Source organism: Vicia villosa, linkage group LG6, assembly GCF_029867415.1.
Source record: "Vicia villosa cultivar HV-30 ecotype Madison, WI linkage group LG6, Vvil1.0, whole genome shotgun sequence".
Taxonomy (NCBI): Eukaryota; Viridiplantae; Streptophyta; class Magnoliopsida; order Fabales; family Fabaceae; genus Vicia; species Vicia villosa.
The window spans coordinates 121,704,155-121,718,470 of NC_081185.1; the positions used below are offsets into that span (position 1 = coordinate 121,704,155).

Here is a 14,316-nt window from a genome sequence, read left to right on the forward strand (position 1 = left end):
GATATTAGACCCTAGTGAGATCCTTGCAAGAAAGATGTTATGACACGCCAATAGAAATCCCTAAGATCAGGGAGTATGCAGAAGGTAGCGGCTGTGGACCGTTCAAGACAGTCGCCAAATCTCATGGCCATCGAGAGGCCAATCGACGTGTACCAATGAAGTTGTCCCTCGTGGGACGGTTCTCTGTGTGTAACACAACTTATCTAAGGACGATATCAAATGAAGTGAAAGCCCTACGGGCTAGTGATAAAAGATGTAGAGATGGGAATCCAAACCCTACAAGTTAGAGGGTGCGCGGAAACAAGCATGGAGTGACCGTTCAGGACAGTCACTAGATCTCATAGCCATCGAGAGGCCAATCGAACGCATGCTAATGAAGTTGTCCTTCGTATGAGGGACGCGTCATTGTAAAAACATATGGACATAAAAGAAAATCCCTTCATGCTAGGGAATTCGTAGAAGCAAGCATGGGGTGACCGTTCAAGACAGTCACTAAGTCTCATGGCCATCGAGAGACCAATAGACGTATGCTAACGAAGATGTCCATCGAAGGAAGGATGCGATTTTAGAAATATAATCCCTACACGCTTAGGGAACGCGTAGATGTAAGCACATGGTGACTGTTCAAAGTAGTCACTAGATCGCATGGCCATCGAGAGGCCAATCGACGTGTGCTAATTAAGTTGTCCTTCGTACGAAGGATGAAAATTTGGAAGTAGAATCCCTACCGGCTAGGGAGTGCGTAGATGTAGGCACAGGGTGACTGTTCAAGACAGTCACTAAGTCTCATGGCCATCGAGAGGCCAATAGACGTGCATAAATGAAAGTGTCCCTCGTAGGAAGGACATGGTCTTAGAAATAGAGTCCTTGCAGGCCAGGGAACGCGTAGGAATACCTGCAAAAATTAAAATGCAAGGCATTTGCAGTATATAAATTGCACATATATAATAAGCACGTAAGCACATAAGCCCTAGGTTCATAGGTCTGACGTAACAGCTTAGGGTGCCTACCCTTCCCATTGGTATGTTCTAGAAGGTCTCATGGGGTCGTTCGTAGCCGCCGAGACTTTTTGTCTCTTTGGATTTTAGAACAACTCATTTTGTCCATGAGGTTCGAATTTTAGGGGTAGGTTCCCAGAGAGAACAGCCAAATATCAAGTCCAGCCCTCAACAAGGTCAAGCCTCGTATCAGACCTTTCCGGATATTCAACCCAATCTGAGTGGAATTATAATAAGACTCGTAGGCGATGTATTTCCCCTCTGGTCTTAAATATAATTCCCACGCTTAGGTTTAACGGCAATTTATATACAACCCAAAAATGCAATAAAAATAACAAATATTCAAATAATCAAATATTTAATTAAAATTGCTATAAACAAATTAAATTGTAAATAAATAAATAAAATTAAACAATTTAAATATTTATATAAAAACCATAAACCATGGGAATTGCAAATGAATATCTAAATAAAAATTTAAATATTAAATATAAAAGGAAAGAAATAAAACCTAAACCCTAATCCAAAACCCTAATTTTGGCAAATTTGCCAAACCCTAAAAAAAAGTTTGCCAAAAACCTAAAAAAGTTTGCCAAAAACCTAAACCCTGCCAAAACCTAGGAGCATAATAATTTACCATTGTTAGTTATCCCCAGCAGAGTCGCCAGCTGTAGCAACCTGCCCTAAAAATTAGACTTTTAGAGTCGCCACCTATTCTGAAGGGCGAATAGGAAACCCTACGCAGATAAGAGATTCGGGGTAAGTTATTATAATCAGGTCGAGGGAAGGTGTTAGGCACCCTCAACCCTTTCCTATTGGCTTTGAATCTAAGGGTCAAGTTTTATGGCTAAAAGTTAAGGTTAATAGCTAAGGAAGTGAAAATGGCAAAATTGAGATTTTAAGTGAATCGAGATTTTAGGGAGGGGGACTCGCCTTGGTTATCCAAGTGCCTACGTATCTCCTTATGGAGAATCAGAGTCAACGTAGTTCGGGCACAGGGTTGTACGCCTTAGAATTTGAATTTGAGGTGGTTGAAAGTTGTTTGAAGGCTTTTTGAATGGCCTATCGTAGTTTTGAAAAGGTATTTTGAGTTACCTTCGTAGTTTCGCAGTATCGAAGAGATGAAAATCTGTGGTTTGTGGTTTGATGTGTTTTAAGTGTTTGGGTGTACAACCCTGATTTGATATGGCACCGTTAGATGCGATGACCAATAGATTTGGTCAGTATAGCTAACGGATTAAGGGGCATTGCTGGTTACTCAGATCGATAGATTGATCGTCGCGGGCAGCAAATTAACTGTGTTTTGGATTTTATGTATTTTTCTATCTCTTGCCTAATGCGACTAATAGATTTAGTCGGGTCGAGAAGAGAATTAAATAAAGAATTAACTAAATTATTATTAATAAATTGAATTAATCAAAATTATTTCTCGCCTACTGCGACTAATAGGTATAGTCGGTTCGGGGAGAAAATTAATATTAAGATTAATGTTTTGCCAAACGGTAATGGGATCGGGCAAACCCTAATATTTTGCTTACACACTCCTAGGGTTTTTATGATTTAATATTAATTAAAATTGATTAAAATTAATTAACTCGAATTAATCGAGAAAATAATCGGGATAATCCTAAATACTAGCCTAATCCTAGTTTGATATTCTAATCCTAATTTAATTAAAACAAAAGTTATATACATATTAATATATATAGTTAAGTAATTATGTAAAAAATGGAAGGAACCTGGACAGGATCCCGTGCAGCCCGTCTGTGAGGCTCCATGGTACACCTCAGACCTTGATGTGTAGGATTTGGAATGCTGACGATCTAACGGTGATGCGATGCAGGTGTATGGTAGGAGCATGTGGACTTATCGCACAGGATCTGTAGGTAGCTTGAAACAAGCAAGTTATCAAAATAATCTGTGGCATGTGGGGATCGAACCCCTGTGTTGAACGTGATGGGCATGTGCCTTTACCATTCATGCTGCAGCGACATCTTGATAAACCTAAATCACCAATGTAATTTGACATAAACAGAGTTAGAGAATAAAGACAAAAGAGGACCCGCCCCCTATCTTCATCTTCCTCAGGGATTTATTTTCAGAAAAACAGAGATTTCCAATGAATTGCTGTTATGCTACGTGGTGGTGAATCGGATTTGGTTTTGGTGCGGTTGAGTGTGGGTCGACGGTGGTTGTGCCGGTGTTATCGGTAGAGCGTTTCGAAGATCCTCGCGCATGGTGATTGGCTGATCCGTGTCATCGTGGAGTTTGGTGCAATTTGCTCATGTATCGGCGTGTCCGTCGTGATTGGTGGTTGGTCGTGTGTGGTTCACGGCTGAAGCAGATCCGGCAAAGGGTTATTCCGTCGGGTGGTGGGTTGGTGTTGTCCGTGCAGGCCGGTGATTGAGGATTACGAATTGCTACTGAGTGTTGGTGATGATACTATTGCCGCGCGGTGATGATGATGATGATGATGATTGCGTCGATACTTCGTTGGCCTGGTCTTGTGAATCTGAAACGCAAACAGAACAAAACAAAACAAAAAATTGCAAGTGATGCCAATTGTGTGGTGCAATTTCTTTCACAAATTTAGTATTAGCTGTTTTGTATATGTTTTTTTTTGTTGTTATGAGTATGAATAGAAAACTATTAGTTAAGGTTCCTGTATGTGCAAAAAAATGTGAAAGTGTTAGTATGAAAAAAAGATCCCTTTTCCAGCAAGTCGGTGTGTGTTGATATATACAAAGTTTTGCTGGATGAAATTGTTTGTGGAAAATTATATACGTGAGAACGGTGGAGGCATTGTGGTACCGAATAGGGTTAATTGTTTGGCCTCCCCTAATCGATAAAATTAGTACCTATTTATAATATTTAGATTAGGGTTTTCTACACCCAATGAAGCCATTACCTAATTAGTTAATTTCGGCCCAAAAACTTAAATATTATTACAATAATACTACTATAATAATCCTAATAATAATCTTAATAATAATATCACCTAATATTAATATTAATATTAATAATAAAATTAATAATATTAAATACTAATAGTTAGAAGTAATAAAAATTACTAATAATAATCCAAAAAATGCAAATGTTAGTAAAAGAAAAATAATATTAACAAATGATGAAACCCTTGAAACACCTGTTAATCGCACCCTATTCTGTTCTCAGGATACTTTATAAGAGGGCGGGTTTGACAATAGGAATGTCAAATCCCATGACTCTTAATTTTGACCTTTGATGAATTGAAAGATATAGATCTGATCGGGCAAATTTTGGGGGTATGACAACAGTAAATAAATATGACAATTAAAACCATCATTTAAAAAAAACAAATTTAATTAATTATGCCTTACGAGGCCTTGCTGCCTTCAAGTTGTTTATTTTTTACCACCATCATTTTTAAAGTACAGTAAATAAATATGACAATTAAAACCATCATTTTAAAAAAAAACAAATTTAATTAACTATGCCTTAGTGTCACAACTCTCTCAATTTAACTAATTAGCATTTCAAACTTTAATTATAAAATAATTTCTATATAATCGATTAAAATTTATAATTAAATCCAAAATTTATTTTTAAAGGTTATTAATTGGAACTCTTATAATTTTATTTTAATTTATTTTAGTATAAATTTTATAAATTATTTATATATTATAATTAAATATTTAAAAGTTTGTCATATAATTACCTAATTTATTATAGATTTTTATGATAAAATTAAATTTATTATCACTTGTGCTTTGATTTATTTTTTTTGGTCATAGAAATAAACTTTTTACCAATAAGATAAACTGTCTATTAGGGCCAACACATGGTTTACCCCTATTCCTACATTTTCTAGTCATATGATTTAGTTTTCCACAATTAAAGCAAGAGAAAAGGTCAATTTCATTTCTTTGAGATGGTGGATGTTGCTTAGAAAATGGAGCAATTAAGACAATTAAAAGTTTCTCATTTTTAATTCAGTTAATTATATTTCGATTTTGAATTCTTAATGATTTGTTTATCTGCGTTGAAATTCTTTTTATTGTTCGAAACAACCAAGACTTCATACTTTTGAATACTTATGAAATTCTTCTTCATTTTGGAGGCGAGTTTAACATCTCTTTTTTTATTATGGGTCCATTTATTTATTTGCCCTGGGCCTCTAAAAAGTCGGGACCGGCCCTGGTTTTCCATCATCTACATGGACATTATCCAGTTTAACATCGACAAATAAAGTAGTGTTAGAAACATCACTAGGGTGTACCAATCATAACAAAAGACAATTCGAATTCCATAGCAGAACAATATTTCAATTTTATAGACATAGTGTCAGAATTCGAATTTCAAAATTCGAACGCAACATACAAGTTTCAGCTAAAAAAACCAAATGATCTAAAACAATGATCAATATAATACATACATGTACATCATATGAAATTTCAACTTCTTTTGCTTATTTGATGTCAAAATTCAGAAAAATGTTGTTTTGAAGTAAAAATCTGAAGTGCCATTGGAAGGATATTTTTGTAGGATTTTTCAAATAAAAGTGTTTTGATAATGAAAAACATAAATAATGGCATACATGCAAAGTGACAGTCAAATTTATTTTTCCGCGTGAAATTCCAAAGATTGTAACTCCAAATGTATTTGAAATTATACTTCAAACATATTTAAGGGAAAAATGAGCGCTCCTTAGTCATGAAGTGATCTTGTTGTTCAATGGATGTGTCTAAAACCTTTAAATTACGAAATATAAAGATGATATTTTAGGGTTTATAAAGGGAGTGTGGTCTGTGCATGGAGTATAGTAAAAAACAACAAGTAATGTTTTGTTTTCTTACTTTTTTTTTAATAAAAACTTTGCTTGATTTAACATGATTCAAAAATGATATTATGAGAGAAACACTCTTTCATAACTCAAAACCTTTATGGTTAAGTCAAACCTTCATGTTAAGTCAAATGTGGTCAAAGTTAATTAAAAGAGAATTTATATCATATTAACTTCTTTTTTCAAAAAAAAAAATCTAAACTCGTCGAGTTAGTTAACTTTATAGTTTATCTAATTGAGCTTATGAATTTGTATCCCAATCTACCAGTTTGATATTCTCGCATTTCAAAAAACTAGTTCAACGGTGGTCAAATTTTACCAGATTAATTCAATGTCTAAACAATCCTTATAGCCACATACAAGACAAGTTGAACAACCAGAGGGAAAACTGGAAAACCATCAGAGCCATTTCACAGTTGCACTTTCATTGATCCAGTTTGGCGTAATCATTACACTGTCATACCCTTTTTGTGATCATGTTTTGCATCAAAGAAATGGCCAAAAAGGAAGAATTATACTCAAATCTATTACGAGCATATGCACAAGACTCAAACTTTCTGAAAGGAACAGCAATTCACACTCATTTCATCAAAGGGTATATCCCTCTTACTATTTTTCTCCAAAACCATTTGCTCAACCTGTATATCAAAATCCGAAACCTTACTTCTGCACTCCAACTGTTTGATGAAATGCCAGATAGAAATGTGGTCTCATGGTCTGTTGTCATGGCGGGTTGTATCCGTAACGGCTGTTCTTCTGAAGCTCTTTCTTTGTTCACCAGTATGCACCGTGAGGGAGTCACGAGACCGAATGAGTTTACATTTGTTAGTGCTCTCCAAGCTTCTTCGTTAACCGAGAATGAGACGCAGGCTTACCAGATTTATTCTTTAGTGGTTCGGTCGGGACTTGAGTCTAATGTATTTTTGCTGAACGCGTTTTTGACAGCTTTAGTTAGGCATGGTAAATTGACGGAAGCCTTGCGAATTTTTGAGACGAGTTCTATTAAAGATATAGTGACATGGAATACTATGATAGGAGGTTACTTGCAGTTTTCCTGTGAGCGGATTCCGGAATTTTGGCGATACATGATTTGTAAGGATGTGAAGCCGGACGAGTTCACTTTTTCCAGTGCTTTAACGGGGTTGGCTGCTATCTCGTATCTTGAAATGGGAATGCAGGTTCATGCGCACCTTGTTAAAAGTGGTTATGGGGATGATATTTGTGTAGGGAATTCTTTGGTTGACATGTATATAAAAAATCAAAAGTTGGAGGAGAGTTTCAAAGCTTTTGATGAGATGCCTAACAAAGATGTATGCTCTTGGACACAAATGGCGGATGGATGTTTACGGTGGGGGGAACCAAGAAAGGCGCTTGCGGTCATTGCACAAATGAAGAAAATGAGTGTCGAGCCGAATAAATTTACCTTGGCAACTGCTCTAAATGCTTGTGCCTGTTTGACTTCATTGGAGGAAGGGAAACAGTTTCATGGCATGAGGATCAAACATGGAAGTGACGTTGATGTTTGCGTTGATAATGCTCTTCTTGATATGTATGCAAAATGTGGATGCATGGATAGTGCACGGGCACTTTTTCGATCGATGGATTCTCGTTCTGTTATCTCATGGACAACAGTGATAATGGCGTGTGCACAGAATGGTCAATCCAGAGAAGCTCTTCAAATTTTTGATGAAATGAAGGAAACGAGTGTAGTACCAAATTACATCACATTCATTTGTGTTCTTTATGCATGTAGTCAAGGTGGGTTTGTTGACGAAGGGTGGAAGTATTTTTCCTCCATGAATAATGACTACGGAATCTTTCCCGGAGAAGATCACTACATTTGCATGGTAAGTATCCTAGGCCGGGCTGGGCTTATCAAAGAAGCTAAGGAGTTAATCTTACGAATGCCATTTCAACCTGGTGTGCGGGTTTGGCAAACATTGCTAAGTGCTTGTCAGGTTCACGGGGATGTAGAGACTGGGAAACTTGCAGCAGAACATGCCATAAAACATGACAAAAATGACCCGTCATCCTATGTATTATTGTCTAACATGTTGGCTGAATCAAGCAATTGGGATGGTGTGGTGAGTCTGAGAGAACTAATGGAGGTAAGGAATGTAAAGAAAATACCAGGATCCAGTTGGATTGATATTGAAAAGATTTAAATATCAGGAATACATAGTTGAAGGAGAAGTTGTTTAGAGGAGTCTCTGTCCTTCCTTTGGCTGTTTGTGATATATCGAATTAATTTATATATAGGGGGAGATATATTAATATACACGGGTCGTCCTTTAAAAGTAGTATGTCATTGCACAAATAGAATCTCAATTTTGTTAGGATGTTTTCACTTTTTGGATGTTATTTTGTCCATCTTAATTTTATAACATTTTTTGTTTTCTGTCTCTTAAGAATTCATCATTCTTGATAGCTAGGATGAAATATGTCTAATGCTCAAGTCTGGCATGTAAGTTATGAGTTATAAGGACTCTGATTCGTGTGGTCAACACACAATTATGCAGTCAGAACTAAGATACAATTGAATTCATTCCGTAACATTTCCTAATAAGGAATCATTTGGAAGTTCTTACAATAAAATCAAGAAAACAAAAAGAATCAAACAATTATATGGAATATAGTTCATGTGAAGCAACCAAGTTCTTAGAAATCTCAAATATAAGCCTGGCCTCAAATGCACCACTAGAATAACCTTTAGAAGACCCTTGCCGAATCTTTGGAGCCCTTTTCACACCAAACTTGTTATCAGTGTTCAATGCCCCTCCTACATTACCAGCCAACTTCAACATAAGATTCATATATATATTCTTAACCTTTGTCACCAACTTCAATGGTGATCTTATCATCCATCTTAGCCTAGGACTTGTTCTGATCCTCCAATCTCTACGCGGACCTACAATCCGTATGATCCGCATCTTCTTCCATTGGCCGGTGGTGGTTGTGCCGTAGTCGAGACGCCGGTAGCCCCTTCTGCTTAAGTATCTCTTTATATCCATTTTTTTAACAGGTTGAACTTGGAGGAGGTGGTGGTGAATGAGAATGAAGTTTATGATGGTGTTCTCACTTTATGTGAATGAATAAAGATTGTTGCTTGAATGAACTTATGCTATGCTTATTGGACTATATATATGAGAGAGAAAATTTGAAAAAAAAAATCATGTTTGATTTGGTCAAAACATAGCAATCACATGCATAGCATAATTGTGCAAAATAAAAGATATAGAAATGGCTACATTTTTGACAAGTAAAGTCAACAAACAAACACTTTGACATGAAATAATGCATATGTCTATATGTCTGACTCTGACCAAGACGAACCATCCTTTCCGTGAAAAGTTTTCTTTCTTTAATGCTGATATCAACAAACAACATTTAAATAGATGAATTTTGTGTTCTTTTCTTCTAGATGCTTTGGTTTTCTATCTTTTTAATTTTTTTTAGTAATCATTTATGATTGCCTAATGTTCTTATATGTATTTTTGTTAGATGTCAAAGTTAGACATTATATTGTGTCCTTATCTGAAACTACGACAAATATCATAAATTAATTTAAAAGTTTCAAAATATGTCTAAAATATTTTGAAGCATTTGAATCAAATTCATGGTATTTGTTTTTCAAGCGGCAATATATATGAAGAGGATGGATCTATGTCAATTGGGCCGGTCTTGTGGGCCGTAGGCCAGCTCGAAACAATTGCCTCCCAAGTTCTTGCTATAACTCATAAAAAGAGGATTGTTAATATAACAGTCTATGAAACCAATCCAAGAATCTAAACCGTGGTGATCTCATCTGTTCAGTAGAGGTTTCTTGCTTAATAAGAGTGATTATCATGGGAGACACGCGCATTAAATGCACACAGTTGATGAAACGTGTTTTTTATGATGATGGCCTAAACGCGTCCCACACGCGTAGTGGGAAAGGTGACGCGCCTAGGCACACTCAAGTGCAATTATCACTTCAACATGTGACTTGAGCCGTTGAATGACTTCTTTGAACTTCTAGTGGATCTTGGCCATTGTGTCTAACTTTTTACTTTGAATATAAAGCGATAACCTTTTATCTTATTTACACTTTTTCATAATCTCTTCGTTCAAAGGGCTTCTTCATTGGAAACTTCAGAACTTTTGTTTGCTTTGTCTTTGTTGGTGGAGGCTTCCAAATTCAAAATGCTTGTTCCATTAGCTACTTTTTCACTTGATTTCTTGGATTAAACTGCTTTAAATTTAAAGTATTCCCCTTTTCCCCCATATTCATTTATGAGATTTCATCTGAATATGAACATGAATAACCTAGGAAACTTATTTGTAGGAGTCCTCTTTAAAGAGCTTAGTGATGTTTCATCCACCATTAAACCAGAAATGATAGACCTGTTCCCATTGATAGAGAGCTTTATTCCGTTTGTATTAACATGAATTAGATTGGGGTAATATTTAGTTTTAGAGGCGTCAACTTAGCTAATCCCACTATTGTTAAAAATTACATGGATAGTCCAAAAGTGCAAATATTTGCTAGGTGTCTGTTGCGCGTAACTTCAAGCGTCCATTTAGTGTTGAGGAAGTAATATGGTGGTTAAAACAATAAGCAGGGCCGTCTTTGAGGATGTGCAAGGCGGGCTACCGCACAGGGTTTCAAATTTTTTAGAGTTAAACTGTAATTAAATAGGACCTCATAAACCTTTGCTACTATTAAAATTGGGTTAAATAGGACCTATAATTATTTTGTCATGGTTGAACCATGACTTACCTACACAGAGCCTCCAAAAAATTGAGACGACCTTGACAATAAATTAGATGTAAGACTCATGGTCTTATTTTTTTGTCCTTAAACAAGGACAAGAAAATAGGAAAATAACTTCTTCGTCTAATCAAGAACTCTAAGACAATGCTAAAGACTATGGTTGGGTGAATAGTGAAGTCTTGGGATCCTAGTCTTTCTACCGCATCGAGAACAAGTTGGAATGAGCATGTCGAGATCCAGGGTCGTCCTTCAACTGACATGTAACTGTCTTGAGGAAGACATAAGAATTTGTACCCGTTAAGAATGCTTATTGACAAGCTTCTAAACCTTACAACAACAAGACCATATATATATATATATATATATATATATATATATATATATATATATATATATATATATATATATATATATATATATATATATATATATATATATTTTTTTTAATGTACGACCATATATTGTCTTTGTTGTACAACAACTTAGCCAATATGTCTCTCAATCAATGCAAATGGTCTTTTCTATTCTTCCTTTACTAATATTAAATTATCTGGATTTTTTAGACTCGAACTGGGCTAGATGACCCACTGCTAAAAGATTCATTACTTCCTATCTACACTCCGAATATGATCCCAACACTAACACGGCGATACCGATAATATTTTAAAAATATAATAAATTAAACGTAAATTACAAATATTAATATAAGTGTTCAATATCAACAGTGACACAAACACACTCATTTTCAAAAGGGTCGGTGCTACATAGAAATCCTATAAACAAACCATTGGCTCCAAATCCAACTCCAAGGCATAATACATACCCCTAGCTAGTGTCACTTGTGAAATTTAATGGTTTCACTACCTCTTGAAAGACATATTCAACAATTTACCTAGCTCAAAACTCAACTTTTCATGAAAGAACAAAATATACCGACATAGATTACCATATTATTATATAAAAAATAGAACAAAAGTCAATCAAACCTTTTTCTATATCCTCTACATCACAAGTGGCTGCTTCATTCACCAAACTTCTCCACAAGCCAACCTTTAAATTTATGATTTTTAAACATAATTTGAAATCTCTTTTCAGTCCAGCTTGTGGGTGGGAGTATATTGGATACTAATCCATAGTATGTATTTCATGTTGTTAGGTTGTCATAATTAGTTATTCATGTTGTTAGGTTGTCATCACAAGTTGGTTGTTTCTTTAGTTGTATATATATCATTTATGCATAGAAAATAAATGTAACCTACAAATTATAATATTCTTCTTTTTTCATATAATAAAGAGAATGTGGCATATTCAGATATTTTGGCATATTCCTTTTTTTTTTTATCTCAACAGTACCCTAAACTAAGATACAATTGAATTCATTCTTTAACATTTTTCCTAATAGGGGGAATCATTGTTTTTACAATAAAATTAAGAAAACAAAAAGAATCAAACAATTACATGGAATATAGTTCATGTGAAGCAGCCAAAGTCTTGGAAATCTCAAATATAAGCCTGGCCTCAAATGCATCACCAGAATAACCTTTAGAAGACCCTTGACGAGCCTTAAGAGTCCTTTTCACACCAAACTTGTTATCAGTGTTCAAGGCCCCTCCTACATTACCAGCCAACTTCAACATAAAGTTCATATAAATATTCTTAACCTTTCTCACCAATTTCACTGGTGATCTTATCATCCATCTTAACCTTGGACTTGTTCTGATTCTCCAATCTCTACGTGGACCTACAATCCGTATGATCCGCATCTTTTTCCGTTGGCCGGTCGTGGTTGTGCCATAGTCGAGACGCCGGTAGCCCCTTCTGCTTAAGTATCTCTTTATTTCCATATTTTTAATAGCTTGAACTTGGAGAAGGTGGTGGTGAATGAGGATAAAGTTAGGATGGTTTTCTCACTTTATGTGAATGAATAAAGATTGTTGCTTGAATGAGCTATGCTATGCTTATTGGACTATATATATGAGAGCGAAAATTTGAAAAAATATCATGTTAAATTTGGTCAAAACATTACATAGCAGTCACATGCATAGCGTAATTGTGCAATATAAAAGATATAGAAATGGCTACATTTTTGACAAGTAAAGTCAACAAACAACACTTTGACCCGACATAATGCATAGTATGCACGAGTAAACAAATATGACCTAGACAAATTGTACTTTTCTTCCTTGAAAAGTTTTCTCTTTAATACTAAATAAACGATATTAAAAAATGAGTTTGCATTCTTTCCTTCTAGATGCTTTGAGTTTTTTTTTTTTTTTTTTTTTTCATTTTCATTTGTTTCTTGATAATGGCTCGTGATTGCATAATGTTCTTATATGTATTTTTTATTATAGATATCAAAGTTAAGACATTATATTGTGTCTTTACATTATAGTCTTGTAATTTTTGTAAGGTATATTCTTGGGGGAGTTTATGGTTCATGAATTTAACCAAATCTTATTAATAATTTGGTTTAACTTGCCATAATCCGTTCAATAAAAATATAATCCATTCAATAAAAATTTAGTTAAATGTTAAAATGGATTTAAAACTAATTTATAATGAATTTGTAATTTCAAATCAAAATTTTCTTTTAAACTCTTTTAAAACCAATTTTTTTAATTTCATAAAAAATTTAAATTTTTATATTAAAAAACAACATTTTAAGAATATTTATTTTAAATTTAATTTAAATTTTTTTTTTTGAATTTTCAATTTTTCTTTTGTTTTCAAGGAAATTTTTTTTGAGTTGTTTTAAACTGAATTTGGATTGTTTTAATTAAATAGTTCAATTTTTTATAGCGCAATACAGATGAATTTAAGTATACAATTCAGTTAACCATATTTTTGAACACCCCTAATAAATTCTTAGTTAACCATAAATTTTGGTTGGTTATAAGTAACCTTTAGATAACTACATGCTCCTCCATCCGACGCTTACGTAGGATATGTTTAGCTCAACTCAAGCATTTGACGTGCGTAGCTCAATTTATCCATTCAAGTTATTTTGAGCTTTCACCTTGACCATACCGAAAATTTTCCTCAAAATAAATCCCCTCCTAAGATTTTCTTATGGCATGTCACATGTCCTACATGGAAGAGTGACATAAGATGTGAGTGCTCAACGCTACATTCCCGCACAGACAAGTGAGGTAAGATGTGTGTGTTCAACTCTACGCTTCTTTACGAACGAGTGATGTAAGCTACACATGCTTAACCCCATGCTCATTTACAAACGAGTTATGTAGACATTAGAGATAACGCCTAATGTGCATGTACATCCAAATAGAAGAACATTAGGTCAAGACAACGTGTATTATAAAAGACGAGACTTGGGAGAAAAAGGCGGATTCGGGAATCTAGGAGAAACAATGTATTTTTTCATTAGTAATTTTCTTAGAGTACTATGGGTATTTTGGCTAAGGTTTTCTATTGAGTAGCTCATATGAAGAAACTATCTTGTGTTGTGTTCACATACATGAACATTGACACCCAAAGTAGGGCTACAGTAAATCTTTCTAACTACCTAGCTCCATTTTGTACCTACATACCACGATGGTATGACTCAAGCCAACCCAAACCTCTTTTGATTATGTGTTCAACGATTATTCTAGCTCACAACTAGCTCAACTTATGAAGGCAATACAAGAGTTTAAAGAGAGAAATATGGAGCAACAACGAATGAGAAGTAGCAGCGTCAACAAGATGAACCTCAAATTTGAAAGGTCAAGCTCAAGCGGCAACTA

General features: G+C 34.8%; 3 protein-coding genes across 3 annotated transcripts; 1 reads left to right on the forward strand and 2 right to left on the reverse strand.

The window, feature by feature from the left end:
* Positions 1 to 6,034: 6,034 nt before the first annotated feature.
* On the forward strand, positions 6,035 to 8,395 carry LOC131612233 (pentatricopeptide repeat-containing protein At4g33170-like). Its single transcript, XM_058884042.1, has one exon. It carries the CDS (start codon positions 6,297 to 6,299, stop codon positions 7,983 to 7,985), a length of 1,689 nt encoding a protein of 562 aa, XP_058740025.1. The 5' UTR covers positions 6,035 to 6,296; the 3' UTR covers positions 7,986 to 8,395.
* On the reverse strand, positions 8,228 to 8,912 carry LOC131612234 (uncharacterized). Its single transcript, XM_058884043.1, has one exon. It carries the CDS (start codon positions 8,829 to 8,831, stop codon positions 8,442 to 8,444), a length of 390 nt encoding a protein of 129 aa, XP_058740026.1. The 5' UTR covers positions 8,832 to 8,912; the 3' UTR covers positions 8,228 to 8,441.
* Positions 8,913 to 11,855: 2,943 nt separating this feature from the next.
* On the reverse strand, positions 11,856 to 12,528 carry LOC131612236 (uncharacterized). The gene has a single exon (XM_058884044.1). The coding sequence runs from the start codon at positions 12,415 to 12,417 to the stop codon at positions 12,028 to 12,030; it is 390 nt and encodes a 129-aa protein (XP_058740027.1). The 5' UTR covers positions 12,418 to 12,528; the 3' UTR covers positions 11,856 to 12,027.
* Positions 12,529 to 14,316: the final 1,788 nt, after the last annotated feature.